Below are 24,289 nucleotides of genomic sequence, written 5' to 3'. Positions count from 1 at the left end.
AGTTTTAAGTTTGTATCAAATAGGTCATATTTCTTAAGGATCTATTTGATACAAACTTAAAACTTAAGGCTTTGTTTGGTTTGAAGGAAATAAAATTACGGAAACCGATTGATGAATTTAGACCAACTTTAGTCTAAGTTCATCCATCGATTTCCGTAATTTTCTCATCTGATACAAACTTAAAACTTAAAGGACCTATCTGATGATTAAAATACTTAAAGGATCCATCTGATACAAACGTAAAACTTAAAGGACCTATAGATGCATTTTGCCTATATTCAAAGAGAAATGTTATACAAATACAATAATTTTACGGAGTGGATTCTCTGGAGTCACCATTTGATTGCAGGCTAATCACAACCATCCGTCTTTGAATCTGAACCCACCAAAATTTAATCTAAGGGTGTACAATGCAGTGACTGTATGACTGCAACAATTATTTACTACATGAAATCCTAGTAGTAATTTAATGAATATTGTAGTATACAATACATATCCACTTTTTTCTATAAAAAAAAAACACATAGATAACACAATACACATTTATTTTATCAAACTATTGTGTTTGTACTCCATCGGTCTCAAAATAATTATCACTTTAGCAATAAAATTTTGTCTCAAAATAATTGTGATTCTCACTTTTTAATGTAATACTTTCTAATTATACCCCTAATAATTACTATATGCATTATTTGCAAGAAAACAAACCTATAATTTATAGGAATAATTTAATAAAAATATTATTTATTTTAACAACATAATTACGTTTCTTAATAATATATATGAAACTAGCTTAAAGAACAACAATTTTTGAGACGAATGGAGAATAAGATTTTTCATATTCACTCATTCAAAACATAAAAAGTTAGTTCCACTTATTAGCGGTATTATTGAGTTTAAAAAAGTTGGATGATAAAAAAGAAAGGTATTATTGAAAAGGGTAAATGAGAGGTGGGTTGAGGAGGTCCGGATAGTCTTTACTCTCCATTTTGACAATGATATATCCATGCGATATACCCATACATACGGAGATATAAGATGAGAGATATAAGAAGAAGAAGAAGAAGAAGAAGAAGAGTTGGTTTTTTAGTCATCTCACGAGAAGAGAAGAGAAGAGAAGAGAAGAGAGAAGAGCTGGTTTTGTCTTATCAAAGTCGTAATAAAAGTAGTAATAATAATAATAATTAAAAAAGGAAAAAGAACGGTTGGCACGTTTAATTTCCCTCTCTGTATGTATCTCTTTCTCTCTCCGAGTTGAATTTAAGTAAGAAGAAAGAAAGGTGTGTGTGTTTGTTGGGATTTAGAGAGAGAGAGAGAGAGAGAAAGAGAAAATGAGTGGTGGAGGTGAAGGAGAAGAAGAGACAACACTTGAATTCACTCCCACCTGGGTTGTCGCTGCCGTTTGTACTGTCATCGTCGCCCTTTCCCTCGCCGCCGAGCGTTTGCTTCACTATGGCGGAAAGTTTCTTAAACGCAAGGATCAAAAGCCACTTTACGAAGCTCTACAGAAGATCAAAGAAGGTAGGTAGCTAGTTACCTATTTCTTTTCTTTTATTATTATTACCTGATCTCTCTCTCTGTAAATTAAACTGTTATTTGCTGCAACCAGAGTTGATGCTTCTGGGTTTCATTTCTCTGCTTCTGACGGTTTCGCAAAATAGCCTCACCAAAATATGCGTTCATCCAACTGTATTGCGCCACATGCTTCCTTGTACTCTCCAGGAGAAGAAGGAGAAGGAGGAACATCCACCATCGTCGTCGTCTCAACATTCTGCTTTCTCCTTTCCTGCTCCAATTGCAAGGCGTCTCCTAGCAGAAGCAGCAGCAGCATCAGAAGAAGAACACATAACCTCTTACTGCGGTCGCAAGGTTTTCATTTCTTCTTCTTCTATAGTCTATACTACTCTCCATCTCGATCTTGATTCTTGAGTACTGTTGGTTGCTTTCTCCTTTTCAGAACAAGGTTCCTTTATTATCTCTCGAAGCTTTGCATCACCTCCACATCTTCATTTTTGTCCTCGCCGTCGTCCACGTCACTTTTTCAGTTCTCACCGTTGTTTTTGGAGGCGCAAGAGTCAGTACCTACTACTTTCTTCTCTATTCATTCATTCATTCATTATTCATTATTACTATTACATACAACAACATCTCTCTCATTACTAGTAGTATAACTCTATTGTATCTATCTATATATATAGATACGTCAGTGGAAGCACTGGGAAGATTCTATTGCAAAGGACAACTATGATTCCACCAAAGGTAACTCTCCGCTAGCTACCTCTTTTTGCGGCTAATCACGCTTTTCACATCTTATACTATTATTATTAATTAATCTTATACTTTATGCTTTCAGTTCTCAAACCAAAGTTGACTCAAGTTCAACAACATGAATTTATCAAGGGTCGCTTTTCCGGTCTCGGCAAAGACTCTGCTTTAATTGGTTGGTTGGTAAGTAAGTAAGTTTATTCCAGCACTCATTTCTGTGTTCCTTCCATCATATTTCAACAGATGCTTGCTTGCTCACCTTTCACAAAATCTAATATAAATGTCACCTTTTCATTCTGCTCATTATGTAATTCTCTTGTTTGTGCCATCTTTTTCTTTAACTTCTTATTCTCACTAATCTCTTATACTTCTTTCTTTCAGCAATCCTTTTTCAAGCAATTCTATGGCTCTGTTACAAAATCAGATTATGTCACATTAAGACTTGGTTTCATTGTGGTAATTAAGGTTCTATTGTACCATATTATCTCTCACCTGCCCGTTATCCGGTGGCTCCAATAAATGAATCATAATAATATGCTTTGGTATATTTCTTTGTTGTAGACCCACTGCAAGACAAACCCCAAGTTTAATTTTCACAAGTACATGATTCGTGCCCTTGAAGATGATTTCCGCCAAGTTGTTGGCATAAGGTAAGTGCTTCTGTAGAATAACTTTGTCGAAAGTAGTTGTTTATATGCATATCCGAATCACACATATACATAATACATCAGTTTAGGTGCCAAGAAAACTCTAATTTTGTTCATCTCATTGGAAAAAGTTTTTGATTTTTGGAATAGCAATTCTAATTATATTTTCATGGTTGCAGTTGGTATCTTTGGCTCTTTGTGGTCATCTTCTTATTGTTAAATATCAATGGTATGCTTTCCAACACACATCTATGCTTCATGCTAATACACACACACACACACACACACACACACACACACACACACACACACACACACGCACGGACGCGCACACGCGCACACACACACACACACATTTCTTGTTATCGTTTAATTGGTTCTTACATGGGTGACGTGACTGATATCCATAACATAGTTTATGTGCTTATATCATTATCTGATCTAAAATGGGCAATGCATTTGGTACTCGTATACTCGTACCATGTACTCTTGTTTACAGATGCAGTAATTCTATTGATCTTTGTGTTTGTTGATAAAGTTTATTTAAACAACACTTTCTGGTATGATAAAGGAATAGGGGCTTACATTTTTTGTGATTTGGTGATGAGTCAAGCATGGTGGGCATGGCCATTTACTTTTGTGTACAAGGACTTGCTGAACTAATAACTTCTTTTGGTTTTGCTTGTTATCTAAGAACATTACTTTGAATCTCACAATTAATATTTCTGCCTTACTCTTTCAGGTTGGCATACATATTTCTGGATTGCTTTCATTCCTTTCATTGTAAGTACCTTAATAAAACTTTTTCCGTTTTTATTGTTCATTTCCATGGCCACACATTTAGTTTGCTCAGCTTCCAAATCTCTCGTATCTTAATTTTGTTAGAGGGATAAGAAAAACAAGACAATGTTGCGTGAAGTTTCTTAATAAACTCTAATAAGTACACAGTTCAAAAGTGACATTATTTGTAGACATAACACTCATATCTCATATCTAATGTGAATTTTCTTTCAAACTAAAAACACCAAAAAATGCCAAAAAGTATGAAACTCTAATTAGGGATTTCATTCATTCTCACTTGTACGGGCTGATTTTTGGCGTTTTTTAATTTTGAAGAAAAGTCACACTGGCTATGTGAGTTGGGTGTCAGGACAATAAACGATGCTACCTCAACGTAAATTTTGGAGGAAATAGGGAGGGGACTACCAAATCACAAAGGGGAAAAACTTAATCGCTCATAACAAAAATGGCTGGCCAAAATCGCACAATCGCAATACATCATAGCCTAAAGTGCAATCAATCCTTTCTTTTATATTTCTGTATAGTTTTTTTTTCTTCCAATTATTATTATTAGCCTTTGCATAGGCATGTTTTTCCACACTTATAATTTTTTCAATCAAATTGATGCCTTATATTCAGAACATCTTTTCTTATTTCCTTGTTATCCCTGCACCTTGTATCTCCCGCTTTATTTGTTTCATAGTTTCTCATTTACATTCTTTCAGCTTTTACTTTCTGTTGGAACAAAGCTGGAGCATGTAATAACCCAACTAGCTCATGAAGTTGCTGAAAAGCATGCAGCCATAGAAGGTGACTTGGTTGTACAACCTTCAGATGGTCACTTCTGGTTTCACAGGCCGCACATTGTTCTTTTCTTGATTCACTTTATCCTTTTCCAAAATGCTTTTGAGATAGCATTTTTTTTCTGGATATGGGTAAGAAATTTTGTTGGAAGCATAACTTCTGATGTTGTTTGCTAACCATTTTACATATTCTTCTTTTCATTTTTGTAAGGGCGTCCTGTGGGTGGGTTAAGAGAAGTTTTGAATTAGTTATATTGAATGTAATAATCTATAAGCTTGTATTCTCAGGTTACATATGGATTTGACTCTTGTATAATGGGACAAGTTCGTTACATTGTTCCAAGGCTCGTTATTGGGTAATTACATCACTACTCTTTTCTTTTCTGCGTTTATGATTTGTTTATTTGCTTTTGCATTCTGAAGTCCCAAGTTCAATTTCCTCTTGTTTTTTGTCCCTCTATGTTTGGGCTGTAGGGTATTTATTCAGTTACTCTGTAGCTACAGCACCCTACCACTCTATGCACTTGTTACACAGGTATCTTTGCATAGCTCTTCAAACTTGAACGCAGATTAACTATCTGAATTTAAATTCTGTCCTCTTTGTGTTGAATTTCGTTATTTTCACATTGTAGATGGGAACTCACTATAAGAGGGCGATATTTAATGACCATGTGCAAGTGGGCCTTGTTGGTTGGGCAGATAAGGTAAAAAAGAAGAAAGCGCTAAAAGCTGATGGCCATACTAGCCAAGGAAGTTCTCATGATCATGAGGGTTCTAGTACAGGAATTCAGCTTGGCTCAGTTTTCCAGAAGCGGACATCAGCACCCGAAGACAGTACTTCTGTAACCAAAGCTGATTCTAGTACAGGAATTCAGCTTGGCTCAGTATTCCAGAAGAGGACATCAGCGCCCGAAGACAGTACTGCTGTCATCAAAGCTGAGGGGTCCAACTGAGAATGGTTATCTAGGTTAAGGTAATGTGATAAACGCCCTTGTTTTGTAAAGTTGTATAGCAAATTGCAGTTTTCCTTATCTTATATTTTCTTTGCCAGCGTGGTGGAGCATTGTATTTGTAGGACATGTTGGGCTTGGTATCGGCTTGTGGTGAAAGATGTATAGGCTTGATGCTGGCAATGCTGGGTTTCATTTCTAAGATCCTGAGATCTGCTACCACACCCACCGACTAGTTACTACACGTGTAATCTGAATTTTGCTTCTTGCATGGCCTAATAGTAATACTTCCCCTACTATGACTCATACTAAGTTCCAAAAGTTTGTCTTTAACATAGTGCATGTTTGGTATCACTGTAATTTAGCTAAAGCTACAAACTTGGTGAATGGGAAGCTTCCTTCCTGTTTGTGCATGTTTGTTTGCACTTTACTTTTGCCTTGCGGTAGCTTCCACATTATTTTTTCATGTTTTTTTACATGAGAGATGCTAGTCCCTAATTAGTGGAACTTAAAAAATATATTTGTAGAGATGTGTTGGAACAACCGTTATTTTCAGTGTTGCCTTGCCTCTATTTGTATCCTCTCCAACTTACCAAATATTTGTAGAAATGTCGTTGAAATAAAAGATTTGTGACAAAAGTAATGTTTGCAAACACCCAACTTTCCTAAAAAAATACCACTTCTAATTTTTCGCTTTATGTTTGCTCACACCAAAAAAAGAAAGTTGGTTTTGCAAATGTGATGCTCATCAGAATAATTTGTAAAAACTATTATTTATTTATAAATAAACTAGTTTAATAAATGGTAAAAGTGGAAGAAATGTTATTTAATTGAATAAAACTGCAAATAAGATAGTTCTTGTGAAGGTCAAAATTGGAATTAAAAAAATGATATTAAACCTTATTATCAATATTATCAACTGCATAGGTATTTAAGAGAAATCAATTATTTGATTGGATAATGAATGCTAAATTGTAAGTAAAATAGTTAAAATTAAGAATAAAATTAAAGAAACAAAATGCACCAAGTTAATGTCTTATTTATATTTATATATCAACAATGATATTCAAATACAATTTCAAGTTTCAACGCAATATGGCCAACATCATGTTGGCAACATGTATGAAATATGTGTCTACCTAACTATTTATTCTCTTAGTCTTAGTATTAAAATGAGTGTCACTGTAGCAAAAAATATATTTTAAAATGAATACCATTTTTTATTTTCATTGCAGTATTTAATTTGGTAAAATAACTATTTTGTTCTTCTAATCAGTATATTTTTTGTGTAAAAAAACATTATTATTTTTTAATATGTGCGTAAAAATCTTATATATATGTTGGAGCTGGAGGTTCAAACCCGGGACACTCCACTTGTTTATCTTCAAAGTGAAATTTATAATGACTAATCAACTAGACAAAAAAAAAAAATTAAATGACATTCGTTTTAAAATGAAGGAATTAGTGTTTTATTGGTTTCAATACAAGAGGGAAAATGTTTAAAAAGGTTATTTCTCTTATACATATTTGTGAGGGGTGGGTTATGTAATTTTCTTTTGTGAACCCTTATATTACTCTTAGCCCCCCAAAAGAGGGAAAATGTTTAAAAAGGTTATTTCTCTTATACGTATTTGTGAGGGGTGGGTTATGTAATTTTCTTTTGTGGACCCTTATATTACTCTTAGCCCCCCAAAGTGAGATGCTGCTGTTTCGGTAGTTATAATAATAACTTATAACAAGAAGAACATTCGTATTGCAATTTATTTCGAAATTGGTCAAGATGGGAGTAATATATGGGGGTCTAAAAAGCAAATTTCCTTGTTGAGCGGGCTTGGGAGCAGTCCATCTAATTTCATTCATTCACGACCCACTTCCAAACATTTCCAACAAAAATAACACTTCCGATATATCCTTCTCCTCTTTGCCGTCATTCCGTCACAGTCAGCCACCGTGCCGTGACGTCTCCTCTCCTCAGGTATTTTCTATCTCTCTCTCTCTCTCTGTAATCTCTCCGCTTTCCTTCATTTCAAACTGTTCGCCTAAAACCGGAAAGAAGAATATATTGATTACTAACTTATATCGAAACGAGATTTAAGTTCTCATTTTAGTTTACAGAAATTTATCAATTACTAATTTGTATTGTATTGTATTGTATCAATTCTTAAAAAACTATACTATACTATACTATAGTAATACTTTTGTTTTGTGCATTCTGTAGTTGATACACATCCAATCAGTGGCGAGTATACCGCCGGGCATGCCTGGGCTGCCCTTCTTATATTTTTTATTTATTTGTTTTTTTTTTAAATGAAAACAAAAACAGAAAAAGGAAGAGTTAGAATTTGCTTTCTCTTTCTCGATCCCTCTCTCTCAAAATCGCTGTTCCTCTCTCACCCACCGCCACCGGCCGCCGCTCTCAATCCCTCTCTCACTGCTCTCAATCTCTCTCCCTCACCTCGCCGTAACGCCGTTCAATCTTCCGCCGCAGCCGCACCACTGCTCAGCTCACCGCGCCGCACCGCACTCACTCTTTCTCTTCGTCTCGTTTCAGGTAAGCAAACTAACATACTGCAATTAATTTTTAACAACCTAACCTTCTCAATCTAGAATCTTTGTTTGATGATTTGGTGTTGTTTTGAATTTTAAATTTATTAAGCTGTTTTGATTGTTAAGTGATTATATAAATAAGCTGTTTTGGTTATATAAATAAGTAGTTTTGGTTGGTTCTGCAATAGTGTTTTTGTTCTAAAATAGTGAGAATGAAGGGTTTTTGTTCTAAAAACTATTTGATTTCATGATGCCTCTTGTTGTAAACTAACTTGGTGATTTTCTACTTTGTGATATTATTGTCATCGTAACTGCAACTAAAACTTTGTTTAATTGTGGACATTTGTGTTGTGTTCACTTTGATGGATCAAAATCACCTTTGTTGATGAAGCACTTTCATTCTTTTATAAGCTGATGACAAACCTTGTATTCTTGATCAGTTTGATCTTATACACAATATTAAATAAGAATAAGATAGTCTTGTGATATTTGTATTCAGTTTGAAATGTAGTCTCGTTGATCAGATATCAGTTTCTTTCTCACAGTTGTTTGTTATGGATTTCTTTCATTAGGGGAAATTACATTATATTATGTTGATTTCATAATTGACCAAGCCTTACAATAGGCATACTACAAGTGTATATTGTGAAGAATATTTTCTTTTGCATAAAAAGAGAAGTACTAATGTAATTTAAATATGTTTTTGAATTGCAGAAACAACTTTGTCTTTTAAATATTATTGTATCTAGAAATTTGGTTGATAAAATTCCCTCCAAAATTTTGCCCAGGCTCTCTAATATTACTGGAATCGCCACTGCATCCAATCTTATAGCAATTTCATTTCCCATTCAATTGACTAAAAGCATCAGCAGCATGACGATCCATTCTGTAGTGATACAGAAACTGCTTAGCACCAATGCCCACATTGGCCGTCAAGTCGCCACTCATCATTTCAAAGAATACACTTACGGCCTCCGCAACAAAATGGCCATTATCGATTCCGATAAGACCTTGATTTGCATGCGTAGTGCCTTCAATTTCATCTCTTGCCTTGCCCGCCAAAACGGACGCTTCATGTTCATCAACACCAACCCTCTCTTCGATGAAATCTTTGACCTTATGACCAAAAAAGTCGGCTGCTACAGCCCTTCTTCCAGTTCTCTCTGGCGCACCGGCGGATTCCTCACCAACAGCAACAGTCCCAAAAAGTTTCGCTCTCGCAACAAGAAGCTCTGCTTCGGTCCCACTCAGCCTCCCGATTGCATTGTCATTGTCGACACTGAGAGCAAGTCTTCTGTCATTGACGAGGCTTTCAAACTTCAGATTCCAATTGTAGCTCTCGTCGATTCTGCCATGCCACTCCATACTTTTAGCCGCATTGCTTATCCAATTCCTGTTAACCCGTCTGTTCAATTTGTCTATCTCTTCTGTAATTTGATTACCAAAACACTGCTTCTTGAGAAGAAGAACTTGCAGCTCTCTAATCCCAAAATTGATGATCGGTATATTACTTTACCTTACCTCATTCTACTGTTTTCTTTTATCATTTCTTGTGAATGATTCCATTACTATTATTATTTTGAACTGTAAAAGAGAAGAAGCTACCAAAATTGAAGATAACAAGCGGAAGAATAATCTGGCTAAGGTTGGCATCACTGTTATGCCCTACGATAAATTGGCACCCTTGCCCGAAGGTAAACCATAATTTGAGAACTCTGTGCCTTCTGTTTTCTCTATGACCATCTTTATTGTCTTTTTCCCTATTTCTTCAAAGTAGTAGTGAGTAATTTCACATTGAAAGCAGATATAGAAGATACGAAGAAACTTTTGGACAAGCTTGTTATTTTGAAGGTCAATCACGACTCCGGAAGAAATATGGATTTTGAAAACCCTAAGTAAGCATTCGTCCAACTCCTCAAATTCACTATCCATCTAAATTAGAAATGTCATACATATGTTATTTTATGTCTGTATATGCATGATAATGTTCATTGGCTTTGTTGGAGTAGTGTATTGTTTTATATAGAATTTCCCATGTTGAAATCACACAATCATTTTCGCACCCTTGTTTTATATAGAATTTCCCTTGATTATTCAAAATGTCACAGTCGACGAATTTAACTGATGACACTTATGTTTCATGTAGATCCACAATAGATATTTGTGATGGACAGACATTTCTAGACATGATTGTTAACCAGATTGAGGTCAGACATTTATACTTGATGTAGAAGTTATGGTTCTCACACATACTTCAATTATCATTTTTCTATGCAAGCAATTTGTTTATTCCTTGGGGACTAATAGCCTGCTAGTCTTCTAAAAAAAATTAGCAGTTGTCCAGATAGTGCAAATACATTTTTTTTTTGTGACTATTTTACTGTTGTAATTTTTTGTAGACCCTCAACTCCAAGTATGGATGCCAAGTTCCATTGCTTATTTTTGACAAAGATGACACTCACGATAGTACTTTAAAGGTGAAATGGCGTTTCAATTTCTTCCATATTTGATTGTATCATTACCTTGGCTATTATTGATGTTTTCAGCTTGGCCTTCATCATCTTCCATAGGTTTTGGAAAAGTATTCGGAATCAAGCGTTGATGTGCGCACTTTTAAGCAGGTTTGCATTTGTTCCATATTTTGGATCAATTGATATTGAATTGCGTTTTCTCTTGACCATTACATCATAATCTATATAGGGTGAAGATCCAGAGCTAACATTTGGTGGGCATCGCAGCAAGGAGGAAGTGTATGTCATCTTTCAAACATCTGTCTCTTAAATTGAATTTTAGATGTTCATATGCACACTTGTAGATAAGAGATTTAAGTTTCAACACTAAATGTTACTATTATTAGGGACATTTCATTCAATAATATTAAGATTACAATTACTTTCATGTGGTCTAGTTGTTAACAGCAGAAATTTAGATGCATACACTAAGCTTAGACCCGCATAGAAGCTACTTTATTTTTATTTTTAATTAATATTTTTTTTTGGGCATTGTTGAAGGCATACATGCTTACTCCCAAGAATTAGGCTTAGGTGCACGTTATGTTTAAACCAGCATCTGCATAAGGTTTGACATAAAGAAATTAAAGCATGTCATAATTTATCTACTAATTTCCTTTAGTTAGTCATGAAACCATGATATGTTCACATATGAAGCACGGACACCTCTATGATTATAGGGGTGTCGCTGTGTCCGGCAGTGTCTGTGTCCGACACTTGTACGTCACATGTCGGATAGTTTAGACTGGTGTCCAGAAAAAAACTCAGCTTTTCCTTTACCTATACACTCCTTGGATCAGTGTTCGACACCTATAAGACACTCGTACTACACGTGTCGAACAAGTGTCCCAAAAAAATTGTTTTTTTCTTTGCTTATACTCTCCTTAGACACATATGAGACATATCTACAAGAGTTAGTGATGTGTCGAAACAACAATATTGATCAATGAGGGATTGAAGACATTACATTTTGATTAAAATATTTTTAGTGTTTTCGATAGTAGACGGATAAATAAAGGTAAAATACTATCATATCGTTTTAAAACTTTTCTTAAGAAATAACTTGCTCAATTTAGATTTACTTGTATATATTGTTATTCTCAATTCTATCTTTTATAAATATGCAGCGGTGTCATTGTCCTATGTTTTATACATTAGCAGTGTCGACGTGTCCGTCCTTAATATTCACCACTTCAAAATTGTTAATCCCTCTAACATGGAGTTTCTAGAATGAGATCATAGATGGCAGATAACTATTCTTTACTGGATTGTTAATAAAATATTCAACTTTATAAAGTAATGAGAAAGTCTTATTATCACAATACTTCAAAGTACCTAGAGTTTTTTACTTTAATTTAAACAAAACCTACAGTAAATATTTAACGCCTGTAAACTAGAGATGTTAAAATAAAAAGTATTCTGCGTTAATTACTTTACTGACACTGCCTAGCAATCAAAATATCATTATCAATAAATAAAACGCTTGACTGCATTTATATTTCAAAATATTGAGTTATTTTTTCCTTGTCTTGCAAATTGCTTACATGATAAATATTGTCATTTTAAACTAACCGGCTAATTATATACGTGTGAAGGCATACATTTGACGACGGTGATATATTCCGTTCACTAATGATAGGCGGAACCCTTGATTTATTATTATCACAGGTATGGGCTTTTATGCACTATGCACTCTTCATATCTCTCCTTTTTCACACTCATTTAAAACTCTTCAGCATAAACGTGCTCAAATATGTATATATTTAGGATGTGCTCATATTTGTTTGTGCATTTCTTACGATGTTTTCATATTATTTTTTAGGGAAAGGAGTATATCCTTGTGATGAAGTCAGACAATGTGGCTACAATCGTTGATCCAAGTATCCTTTTTATACATTTACACATGAATTATAATATTCTTTGAGGTCACAACTTACTAACTGACCATTGAAACTCAAATATTTTGATTGTTGTCAACCTTGACTACATTTTGTAGATATAATAAATCATTTGATGATAAATGCTATTGATTATTGCATGGAGGTAAACAAAACTATTTTAATCTGTCATGTGTAACACTGCCACTTTGCATTTTAAGGTATGTTACCTGATTCGTTTTCCTTCTTTATGCTTTTTTCAGGTGACACCAAGCCATTCATCTAATTTGATCTTAACTCCAATGAATTTTAAGGTTTATTTTCTTTTTCTTTACTTTTCCTTCCTCAGTATCCTTAACATTTGTTGTTGGACCTGTATCTGATGCTAAATTTATGAGTCTTTAGTATTTGTGCTAGTTTTACGCTGTGGTGAATCTGGCGATATACTATATATATGTGAATTTTAAATTGAGAAAATAAAAAATAATTGTTGTTTTAGTTTTTCAATGCAACATTAATCAATTTATTCCACTTTTACCCCCTAATTAATATTGTAGTACAGTACTCCACTATGCATTTATGACAATTGATAGTAATAACCGATAGTTAATAGGGGAAGTTGTATAAAGTTGTGTCATTTATTGTGTTTCTTAATCTAGGTGAAACAACCTTGAACCACACTTATTTTGGGACTGATTGAGTAATAAACAAAGTACTTTTTTTTTTGAAATTAATAAACAAAGTACTTTGAAAGTTAAGGACCAATTCGATTTCTATTTTCATCTGTAGTAATTACCAAAAATGTCACCTTGTTTCTCAGTTTGTTTCCTTTGTTTTGTATAGGAAATGGTAAAACAAATTACTTCCTCCGGTCCTTTTTATACGGAACAATTTGGAAAAAACACACAGACCAAGGAACCTTATCTTTCTTATTAAAAATTCTAAAATTTTACAATCTATTCCAAAACTAACCTTGGTGTATTAATTTATCTTGTCTATTGTAATATAGGGAGTATTTTGTTTTTACTGTTTCCTATGCAAATCCTTGAAAATAGAATCAAACTGACTCTAGGTGGAAGTTTTGTAATAAAAATTAAAACACGAAATGGAAACAAATCAAAGAGGCTCTTAAAGTTTTTATTTACATTGGAGATACTATGCTTAAGCGCACTTTATAATTGATGTGAGCCCCATTGCACTTATTTAGTGGTCTAAGTCATGAGTCAGGTCCTACTAGTAAACTTGAACAGCATGAGTTAACCATTATATATTTTGTAATCTGTGCAGCTTCAGGAGATTGCTCGAAACCAAGATAAACATGTAAATCTTTTTATTTATTGTCACAACTTGCATATATTTGTATTATTTTGTTTTAAATTATGTAATAATTTTAGAATTTTTATACTAGGTTGCGAATAACACTTATGCGAATATTATAACGATTCAATTTTTTTTTGTTTATTTTTCCTGATTGGTGTATTGCAGTTGAAAGACAAATTCAAACTCATTGATACAACAAACATGTAAGTGAAATGCTGGTTTTCGATCAATTTCTTACCTAAATTTACAATATGTCGTAAATCTCATGTGCTTCACTCTGTGTAGGTGGGTGAGTTTAAGAGCCATTAAGAGACTAATTGATACTAATAGACTAAAGCCCAAGAAGCCCTCAATTTCGAAGGTATCATTCCCTATTACTAGTTCAGTATTTGACTGTTAACTTAGTGACAATGAATTGAAAAGGTTACTGTTCCCAGGAGAATGACTATGATCAAACTCTTCTGCAAGAAACCAATGCTGGACCGGGAGTACAGGTATATTCATTATATTTTAATTATGCTTCTCTGTGATGTCTTTTTTTATTTCTTTATATTTTGCTTAGGTATAACATAAGATCCCTGCTTCGAGTTTGAGACCATAGTAATAGTAATTGCATACCTAAATATAAGAGTAGTGAAAATAAACTATTGATTGGTACTGCAGAAGCTTTTTTCGGTTAGGTATGAAGTTAGTAATTGCAGTTTTTAATGTATTCTCTCCTTTTTTGTATTCCAGTTCTTTGATAATGTAATCGGTGTCTCAACGCCTGAATCTCGTTTTCTTCCCTTTGACGCAACATCGGATTTACTTCTTCTACAGGTAGCAGACCTAATTTATATGTAAAAAATTCTGTTACTGAAAAATATACTTTGCTGTACATACATGACTGATCCTCCCTCACACCAATTATGCATCCTTGCAGTCAGATCTATATACTTGTAGGGCAGGTGTTTTATCTCGTAATCCTGCTAGATCCAACCCTTTAAATCCTGTGATTGACATGGGACCAGAATTTGAAAAGGTGCAAAATTTCTTATTCGTTGTCTTACCTATGCCTTGTTATTCCTTTTTTTTTTTGGTACATTGTTATTCACTTTCTTATGCATTGAATATATATTATGTTCCATTCTCAGATTGGTGATTTCCAAAGTCGGTTCAAATCCATTCCTAGTATCATCGGGTTGGATAGTTTGACGGTGAGAGGTGATGTGTGGTTTGGAGCTAATATTACTTTAAAGGTATGCTAGATGTTCCTTTTCCTGTTACTCATCTGGCATTTTGAGTACTCCCTCTAGTCACTATTATAAGCAAAAAAAACCTGTTTTGTGGTGATTAGCAAATTTACTAATTTGCCCTTTTCGATATTTAGTGGGAAAACTCACTTTTGCTTATAATAGTGACAAATATTTGAGACATTTTGAATGCTTATAATAATAGTGACTGGATGGAGTAGTTGCTCTGAATTCCCTTTAATTATCTGGTGTGTCTGAACTACACTTGGTATTTCATATATCTTTGAACTGCATGCAGTTCTGTTTGTCCTTTTCTGAATATCAGGAAAAGCTTATTTTTGTTGCAGAAGCTTTTTTTTATTTTATTTTTTATAACAGTGTCCCTTTACTTCTGTACTTCGGAAAATAAACTATATTGTGGTATCATGTTAGCATGTCTTATCCAGTGTGTCAGAAGAACTTGACGTAAGTTGACAGTTTTTGTTTGCTATTAGATTTTGGAGGGGGAGCTAGATAAGAGGATCATGTATCTTTGAGGGTGTGATAGCATATCTTTTAGAGTAGCATTGGCTCTAGTAGGAGAAATAGTAATTTCTCATCATGGAAGTTAGGATAAACTTTTAGAGATAATTTAGCACTCTCTAGGAATTAGGATATACTGTTATCTCAACATGTTTGAAATTACAACAGTTTTGGCTTGAAGATATTTCTGATCTCTGCAGCAAAGACCAACTCCCTCAACTTAATAACTGCTTAACAGTTACCTTTCTTAAAATTTGGGTTGAGCTTAGCTCAATTCTACGAGTTAATTGGTAAGGTGAGGGATGTCTCCCAATATATATAAATACTTTTCCAGGCCATATCACCTCAAATATGGGACTCTCAAGAGCCTTGTCAAATTCCAAATCTTTATGTAGCAGAGGCTTTGTTATCATGTGAAGGAGCACAAGCTATTAGGTGAAGCATTCTCAAGTTTAGTATGTTTAGGTTGAATGCTTACTGGACCACAAGATATTATCAATCTCTTAACAACCAAAAGCATTCTAGATCATTGGAATAAACATCTTTGGATTATCCAGGAAAGAGATAAATATTTTATTAATTTTTTTAAGTAAGAAATCCCTGTATATCTATAGAGATAGCTGCCTTGTGGTGACCCTAACAAAATTTAGGACTATTCTTGCTCTCTGCCAAATTTCCTTAAACTTTCGCTTATTCAAAAGTTGGTAAGTTTTCTGCTTTACACGCTGAATGGAAAATTGACATTACCTCAACCTGGAGTGGAACTCTCATTATAACTTATTGTAAGCATTCAAATTCTATGAAATTCCAGTAGTTTAACCAGTCTGTAATGCCAACTTTATGTCATTGGCTGTACATACTAGATATAATTATGTCGGGTGAGTTTGTCTACACTACTGTGTGAAAGACTTATGAGTTCTCATTTATTTGCATTACTGACCCTTTGCTCACACTATCAGGGACACGTGACTATTGCTGCAAAAGCTGGCTTGAAATTGGAAATTCCAGATGGGGTTGTAATTGAGAATAAGGTGCAATACTAATTTCAGTATGAGCTTTTGCATTTCTTTACAGCGAGACTTTTTCTTTCTATGGTCTTATACCCTTGTTTGTTTATTGGTTGGCGGTTCCTGTGGGATGTGTTGAAAACACATGTTTCATTTGAACTGGTATAATATGTATCTTTAGTTTTATGTTTTGATATGTATCTTTAGTTTCATGTTTTGTGATCAAAACATGGGTATTTATGTCGTGGGTTTTTATGGTCCGATTAGGCAGATATCCCGACTGCAGATGGAGGATGACAGCATTTAAAATGTATCCATTATCCTTTGGTCAATTTTTTGGGGCAGGGGGTCTTTCAATATACTCCTTAAATCGTGGTTTCTCTTCACGTTCTCATTGATGAAATTATCAGATAACACGAGTTCAATTGCACTACTGGAACATAAGCACATTGATTCATGGTTAACAATAACTAATAGCTGACAATATTAAATAAGTTGATGATGCTTCTGAGAGGAAAGTAGGTTTCGGTAAAATGAATGTTGTTCAGCATGCTGACATGAAGAGCATGGCGGCTATATCTCCATATTCTTTAACTAATAGCATCATTGAAAGCCTTTTATTCTTCCAGCATTAATAATAACTATTTCAGCCTTTGGAATGAACTTCGTCTTGATTGATCAAACCTTTTCCCAATTTTTTTTTACTTTTTGCTAATTTTCTTAGTCACTTTTTTGCTGATTTGCAGGAGATTAATGACCCTGCAGATATCCAAAAATGAATGGTTCATGGAAGTTGATGATATTTGTTTGTAGCAAATATGTGAATTGCTGGAGTTTTGCTTTGATGTGCAATACAATTTATCTTTGGCACATTAGCAGCCTGCCATCAATTAGCTTTTCTATTTACTCATATTCAAAAGGTTGCAGAAGCAAATAATTTCTGACACATTCTTTTTTCAAGTGTCATGGTGGTAATGAAATAATTGAGTCTACTCATTTATTTAAAATTGTAGCTTTATATTTTGGGAAATTCTGTTCCCTCTTGCATTGCTCAAAATCAACAAAGACTCTTACACAAGAAGTTGGATTCCGGTGACCTGCGTGTCCTTATATTTTAGAGCAAGGCTTGATGAGATAAAGAATAGAAAAGCATTACTTTTGCCCTGATACTACAGAATCACACCAATTGTTTATTGTACCAAGGAGCCGGAGCAGGCATTCTTTAAAGGTTAATTGAATTCGTGCATATTTGTCATTAGCGGGTTCTGTTATTTTTCTTCCATCTTAAATCACACATTCATGTCCTCAAGCAACACAATGTTCTGTGAACAAATGTTTCCACGATCATTTGTTCATAATTTATCGACCAACTCAAACTGCAAATTGGTGTGATTTTAAACAACTCAGTACTACAATAGACAATTTTTAAGACAGACTTGGACCGAAATTTCTTCTATGTTCGTTTTTGGCCAAAATTAGGTCATGTACATAACTTTTCGTGATTAGTTTAGAAGAGAAAAATATTAAAATTGGTATCTACCACTTTTTATAATCTGTTCAAAATAGTGAAGAAAGCGAGGAGAGAAGCTATTTGTTAATATTTTTTCATTTATGTCCCTATTTGTTCTCAAGTCCATGTTATTTCTAAAGGTTTTTTTTTTTTTACTTCAAAAATATTCAACACTTCTCTTTCTCTTTTATAAGCATACCAAATAATATCTCATCTTTTTCTCTTTTTTCACTCTTACCTATTTTTTATTATCTCGCTTTCTCTTTACAACTAGTTACGGGTTACACCATATAAGAAGAGAGAGAAAACTATGAGCAAGGGTGAAAGGAGATAAATATGTGAGAAAGAAGAGTAGATTTGGTTAAACTAAAGAAATTTAAGAAATTAACTTGTACATAATTTGAAATAATATGTTGTATAAAAAATATTATTATAAAAGTATAGATAATTATGAAGGTTGGTCAATGAGTCGACCTCTCCCGATCCAAATATCTACCAATTTTGTCCGAAAAGTTATGACATTTTGGAGGTTGAAATATCACTTGAAAATTTTATGAAAGCCCAAATCATATCAGTTGTTAATGAGTTCATCATGTGTATAATTTTTTGTTAAAGTTTACTTATTTTACGACCGATTTATAGATTACTTAGTCTCTTGAGAGTTAATAAAAAGGAAAAAAACCGGAAGGCCCAAATATGGAATGAGGTTGGGTCGGGTTGTAGAGCAAATTTTATCCGAAGCAGTGAGGAAGAAGATAAGACTCACTCACTCACTCGTTATCATATCAGAGCAGAATAGAATAGAAGAATTATCATCATGGCAGCGTTCTCTTCCATTTCTTCTTCGCCATTCTCATTATCAATACCCTCCTCATCCCGTTCAACTTCACTTTCATTCTCATTATCTTCTTCTTCTTCTTCTCAATTTCTGAAATTGCCACAACAACAACATACAAAAAAAAGAAGAGGGATGGTGGTGATGATGAGCTTGGAAGCAGGTGTTGGAGTCATGGCTACCAAATTGGGAATGATGAGCTTTTTCGAACCTAGTGGTGAGGTTGTTCCTGTCACCGTTGTCGGTTTCAAAGAAGGCAACATCGTCACTCAGATCAAAACTGACGCCACCGACGGTTACAACGCCGTCCAAGTTGGTTACCGTAGGGTTAGGGACCGCAAATTAACCAAACCCGAAATGGGTCATCTTGAAAAGGCGGGTGCCATTCCCATGCGCCATCTTCAGGAGTTTCGTCTTCAAAGCGTTGAAGGTTTTCAAGTTAATCAGCGCCTTGTTTTTGATGAACTTTTCAACGAGGGTGATCTTGTTGATGTCTCCGGCACCACTATCGGCAAGGGTTTCCAAGGTATGTATGGAACAAGATAATAAACACTTCTAACTAACTCATTATAACTTGAAGTTTAGATGATAATAAACAATTAATTACATACATGGATATTGAATTTGGACAGGTGGTATCAAGCGTTATAACTTCAAAAGGGGTCCAATGAGCCATGGTTCCAAGAGTCATAGACAGCTGGGATCAATTGGTGCCGGAACTACGCCTGGACGTGTATACAAGGGAAAGAAGATGCCTGGTAGGATGGGTGGAACCAATAGGAAGACCAGAAAGCTTAAGATTGTTAAAATTGATAAAGATCTTAATGTTATCATGATCAAAGGTGCTCTTCCTGGTAAGCCTGGGAATCTTCTGCGGATAGCTCCCGCCAAGATAGTTGGCAAGAACATTCCAAAGAATTAGTTTTTTCTTTTTTCTTTCTTTAACTTGTCTTTACCTGTTGTTTGTATTCACCTGTAAGCCCTTCATTTTCAAATTTATGTATTCTACTCTTACCTTTTCAAGCAGATCCATCAATGAAAATGTATTATTACTATATGTTATTAAGGAATACAATACAATTCATTATGAACTGGTATATATTCCCTAAGAGGACAAAATTAACAATGGAAACCTTTCTCACTTGGTGAAATTGGTCACAACATTATAATGAATCATGTCCAAGGCATATCATTTAAGTTTAAATTTTGTTGTTGTTGCTTGTTTTGCTATTTGATCATGTTTATGGTGCAGGCATGAAGTTTATAGGCATAAAGTAATAGGCTGTTCAAAACTCTAAAGTAGGACTAAGTTTTCAATGCTATTAACTTCTTAAACCCTTATTGAATTGGTTTCTGATGCACCTCCAATTGCTTTCATGAGCTTAGTGAGTAATATTCCCAAATTCCTGGTATCGTTGAGTTCAGCCAGATTGGCTTGATGACATGGGCTCTATTACCAAGTGCTATTGTTAAGGATATTAAAGTCTTGAGCTGGAAATAGAGCTTAGCTAGATTGAGGGTGTCGCCGTGCTTGTTCTACGAATGGTCTTGGGACCCAAGGGAATGTTTAGCTCGCTAAGTTGTGGTCTCTCTGTTGTCCAGATCCTGGGAGGTTCTGTTTGGCTCTGCTGGCTGGTTGTTGTTCGCCTTTCTCCTGGGTGTAGTTGCCTCCTGGTTTGTGTTTTGCTTTAGGCGTGTGGGGTCTTTTGTTTTTGTAGCCTTCGGGTATTTGGTTTCCCTTAGGATGCCTTGTTATTTTCTATGCTTTTCTTTTGCTACTCCAATACTTCTTGTTATGGAGTATGCTTAGGTTAACTTTGGTTTCAATTCTGGTGCAGTCAGAATTGATTCTAGACGTGTAGAATTGATTCTGGCTTGTTTGGTTTCTCGAAAGTAGAATTGATTCTTCCTCAAAAAGTTCTGTTTGGCAAAAATAGCTTATGACTGACAAGCTAGCCGATAGCTTATGGCTGATGACTGATGGCTAATAGCTTTTAACTGATAAGCTGATTGAAGTGTTTGGTAAAATTAGCGGTTCAACTGACTGATAAATATAAAATGACATAAAAGGATATCTTTAATTCAATAAGCCAAAAAAGTAGATATCTTAGTAATATTTGCCATACTTAATAATATTTGCCATTTCAAAAAAAAAATAAAAAATTGCTCTATATTTTATAGAGATTTATTGCATACTTACAGTTTCAAATTATATATCTTAGGTTCTATATAACATGCTGTCAATTTTCTATGAATTTTATCACCATCTACTGCAACAAATCAAAACTCAGCTGACAAACTAATAGAGAGCCTAGGATGCCAGGGAAAGATAGAAGTGTGAAATGAAGGATACAAAAGAGAGTGACATTTTGTTCATGGATAATTGTTTGTATCATATTATGGTTCAAAATTTTGAGTTATCTTCAGTTTCTCACCCTTTTATGTGGTAAATGTGACAAATGTGTCATGTTTAGTACCTCATTTTGTTGCAAATCAAACACACATGTATTTTTCTGTAAGAAAAAGAAGGCACCTATGTGTTTGCTTACCATGACTTATTTTTTATTTTTTACGACTTATAACATTTCATCGATCAAAATGTATTTAATACAATATGGTATATTAACTAAAATTTGGAAATTAGTTGAAGATGTGGCTGTTTTAGCAAGACTATGGATCACTTCATTTGTTTGCCTTTGGATAAACACAAAACTCAAGTTGGTGTAAAATTTGGCAAACAACGATCTACAATTTTTAATAATATCTCCAAACTTTGTAACATCTTATCTATATCCGGTTAGAGTGAAGGAGACTTCCATCCTTATACCCTATCCTCTCGCCCAGGCTAACAGGGCCTTAGGGGGGAGATTGGAGAGGAAGATCCTTGGCCCTCCTCATTCTCTACAAGATATCAATCTATCTATACAAAATAAAACTTTGTAAAATTAATTTATTTTTTTTACATGAGAGTATTATTTCATACTTATTATTGTTTTGCATTCAAATTATTAATGTAAGATGTTAACGAGTAAAATTTAGTATAATTTTCTTAGGCAGTTACTTCGCTGAGCACAATAGAATGAAGAAGAGTTTGTATAATTTCAAATCCCTATTCTTTATCAAAGAGAAGAAATGAGAAAAACCGATATCTTCCTAGAAGGTTGGTTCGAGGACCTGTTGGTCTGAAGAATAACTGCACCTTCTGCGGCGTGTTCCGTAGACAGGCGCTGGATCGAGGCGCAGCATTCCTTAAAGCAGATAAACTTGTGACAGGACACAACGATGACTGACGATATAGCTGAGACAGTTCTGTTGAACATATTTAGAGGAGATATAGCTAGATTGAGTGAGTAGATGCAGTTCAATAATAACAGGTGAAGATGGACCAATCCCTAGATGCAAACCTTTTAAGTATACTTACGAAAAGGAGATTGTTATGTATGCTTATTTCAAAAACCTTTATTACTTTTCCACTGAATGCATTTATTCTCCAAATGCATATCGTGGTTTTCTTTTGGCTCAATGGGCTGTATCCCAATGGGGCTTTCTATGTCCCGAATATCTTGTATTGTCTTTTTCTCCGTTTATTTCACTCCTGGGTCATATGAACTACAACAGCTGTGATACAATGCATTAAACGTTTCATGTGCAGAAATGGTGTAAAGCTTGTGTTCTGCTTGATGGACTGAATCGAGGTTTGCCTAAACTGAGAATTGGACGGAGTCGGGTTGCTATTGGTTGCAAAGAAGAAAATGAAAGCCAGGGAGGAAAGAGCATCGAAAGCAAACAGTGTGGATCTTTAGACTTCTGATTTTCTATGTAAGCATCATATAAATCAGTGGGTTCTGTGTACTATTGATAATCAAAGGTAACTGCAGTTAATATTCTATCGGTGAATTTCATGACAGTTAGTAGAGATGTAGATACATCTGATGACAAAAAGTATAAGACAAATAGACTTTGTAGCACAACTTTGCATCTCAAGACATTGATCAAAACGATAAGTCTAGAATAGTTGCATTATTTGCAGATTTTTTTCACTTCTCCTTGTAGTTAGTTATACATCTCTAGCTTAATTTTTGTGAGCATTACTTTGTCGTACAGTTATTTGTATCCTTGTACTCAGAATTTGTCGCTACATCTCAACAATGTACTTTAGAATGCAACCTCAAGCATTGGCTTGGATATCCTTGAGCATGCAACTTGAGTTTTGGTATTGCAATCTTGCTTATGTTCTTCTCTAGCAATGGCTTTCATTAAAGAATGTATGAATAATCCAACAATGTATTCTACTCCATATTAATGTCAATCAGTTTTACAAGCTTGGCTGCACTTTCAAACTTTTTACTCGATTGTGTTTATGAAGTTCTGTTTTGTTAGTTTTACCAGCGAGTTACCAAGACTTATTGATGGGATACCACAATAAGGATGAATGTTATGACTTGTTTATTACTCGTAGTAGTGGTTAATTGATTAGTTTAACAGCAATCAATATGAGGGTATCTAAATTAATAAACTGGAAAAAAGGGAGGGGGTGAAAGTAGTCCAGGTCATTTAAATATTGAACGATAGAATCATGGTTTGGGAAGTCTTTTAAATTATAGACAGCCTGGGTGTCTTAGTCCATAGTTTAGTTTTGTCATGTAAACATTTATTTATGGCAACTAGTATCTTATTACAAAGTTCCCTGGATTACAGTTTTATTGAAATCATGAAGCTGGTTAAGGGCGAGGTTAGGTGTTTTCAACTACACAGTATCATCTTGGTTTTACTAATTTCACGTCATGTTATGGGGTGGTTCATTTCTGTGGCAAGTATCGAAGGGTCATCTATTGGTTTATCTTATTATAAGAAAATGCTAATATTTGACATTTCACTTTATAAAAATAGTTCTATGTATTACCAAATAAATTATTGCATGGAAACTAGTCAAGTGGTATCCTTCCCCTGTAAATGTTCTCAAGCTTAATGTCGATGGACCTCATTATAGTGGTAGTAGAGGCATGCTTGTTTGTGGTGATTGCCTTTTAAGACTCTAATGGTCACTTCATTTGGGGTTTCACATGCAACTTTGGTATAGTCACTTCAATTTTGGCTTAGCTTTGGTGTTTAGTTAATGGTCTTCGTCTTGGATATGATATGTCCATTTGTAATGTTCTTATCAGAATCTTTGGTGATTATTAACAAAGTGAAACTGCTTATATTCTCCATCTTGGTTATCCCGAGTCTCTCATCTCCATCTTGCCTTGTTGCTGGAAGAATCTCTTGCTCTGATTGGTTTTGCTAACTGAGTGCTCAGTCAAACAAATTTTTCATGAGGCTAATCAGTGTGCTGACAAGTTGGTACATTTTGCTCATGGTGGTGGTTTTGGTTTTCGTGTTATGGAGTTGTTTCATCCTCCTCCTTGAGTTTCACCTTTTTATTTATGATGACTTTTCATTAGTCTTTCTTTAATCTTCTAATGTATTAAAAAACTCGTGCAA

At 34.5% G+C, this 24,289-nt stretch overlaps 3 protein-coding genes and 1 pseudogene across 6 annotated transcripts; all 4 read left to right on the top strand.

Annotated features, from left to right (window-relative positions):
- The first annotated feature begins 817 nt into the window (after window positions 1-817).
- On the top strand, window positions 818-5,973 carry LOC123899137 (MLO-like protein 1). 2 transcript variants are annotated; one of them, XM_045950200.1, is made up of 14 exons: window positions 818-1,521; window positions 1,610-1,869; window positions 1,958-2,074; window positions 2,199-2,259; window positions 2,354-2,448; window positions 2,647-2,721; window positions 2,827-2,915; window positions 3,092-3,141; window positions 3,655-3,695; window positions 4,418-4,627; window positions 4,784-4,851; window positions 4,970-5,030; window positions 5,128-5,468; window positions 5,547-5,973. In XM_045950200.1, exons 1-13 carry the CDS (start codon window positions 1,332-1,334, stop codon window positions 5,446-5,448), a joined length of 1,638 nt encoding a protein of 545 aa, XP_045806156.1. In that variant the 5' UTR covers window positions 818-1,331; the 3' UTR covers window positions 5,449-5,468; window positions 5,547-5,973. The 2 variants fall into 2 exon arrangements, with proteins under 2 accessions (XP_045806156.1, XP_045806155.1); XM_045950199.1 differs by having other exon boundaries at window positions 1,039-1,521; window positions 2,647-2,730.
- A 1,210-nt stretch (window positions 5,974-7,183) lies between these two features.
- LOC123893728 (UTP--glucose-1-phosphate uridylyltransferase-like) lies at window positions 7,184-17,718 on the top strand. 3 transcript variants are annotated; one of them, XM_045943528.1, is made up of 22 exons: window positions 7,184-7,420; window positions 7,664-7,671; window positions 8,810-9,494; window positions 9,586-9,686; window positions 9,797-9,887; window positions 10,139-10,199; window positions 10,392-10,469; window positions 10,563-10,613; window positions 10,693-10,742; window positions 12,098-12,170; window positions 12,325-12,382; window positions 12,499-12,545; window positions 12,643-12,693; window positions 13,667-13,699; window positions 13,865-13,902; window positions 13,985-14,060; window positions 14,137-14,193; window positions 14,435-14,518; window positions 14,622-14,720; window positions 14,833-14,937; window positions 16,413-16,484; window positions 17,207-17,718. In XM_045943528.1, exons 3-22 carry the CDS (start codon window positions 8,866-8,868, stop codon window positions 17,237-17,239), a joined length of 1,887 nt encoding a protein of 628 aa, XP_045799484.1. In that variant the 5' UTR covers window positions 7,184-7,420; window positions 7,664-7,671; window positions 8,810-8,865; the 3' UTR covers window positions 17,240-17,718. The 3 variants fall into 3 exon arrangements, with proteins under 3 accessions (XP_045799484.1, XP_045799482.1, XP_045799483.1); XM_045943526.1 differs by lacking the exon at window positions 7,184-7,420 and having other exon boundaries at window positions 7,662-7,996; window positions 8,781-9,494; XM_045943527.1 differs by lacking the exon at window positions 7,184-7,420 and having other exon boundaries at window positions 7,664-7,996; window positions 8,707-9,494.
- A 1,002-nt stretch (window positions 17,719-18,720) lies between these two features.
- LOC123893726 (50S ribosomal protein L3, chloroplastic) lies at window positions 18,721-19,956 on the top strand. The gene is made up of 2 exons (XM_045943524.1): window positions 18,721-19,331; window positions 19,438-19,956. Exons 1-2 carry the CDS (start codon window positions 18,788-18,790, stop codon window positions 19,725-19,727), a joined length of 834 nt encoding a protein of 277 aa, XP_045799480.1. The 5' UTR covers window positions 18,721-18,787; the 3' UTR covers window positions 19,728-19,956.
- Window positions 19,957-20,347: 391 nt separating this feature from the next.
- On the top strand, window positions 20,348-22,647 carry LOC123899619 (annotated as a pseudogene).
- The last annotated feature ends 1,642 nt before the right edge of the window (window positions 22,648-24,289 follow it).

The sequence above is a fragment of the Trifolium pratense genome, linkage group LG7 (genome assembly GCF_020283565.1).
Source record: "Trifolium pratense cultivar HEN17-A07 linkage group LG7, ARS_RC_1.1, whole genome shotgun sequence".
In the NCBI taxonomy this organism is placed as follows: Eukaryota; Viridiplantae; Streptophyta; class Magnoliopsida; order Fabales; family Fabaceae; genus Trifolium; species Trifolium pratense.
Note: the sequence above shows the minus strand (reverse complement) of the source record. Positions and strands in the feature narration are given on the sequence as shown.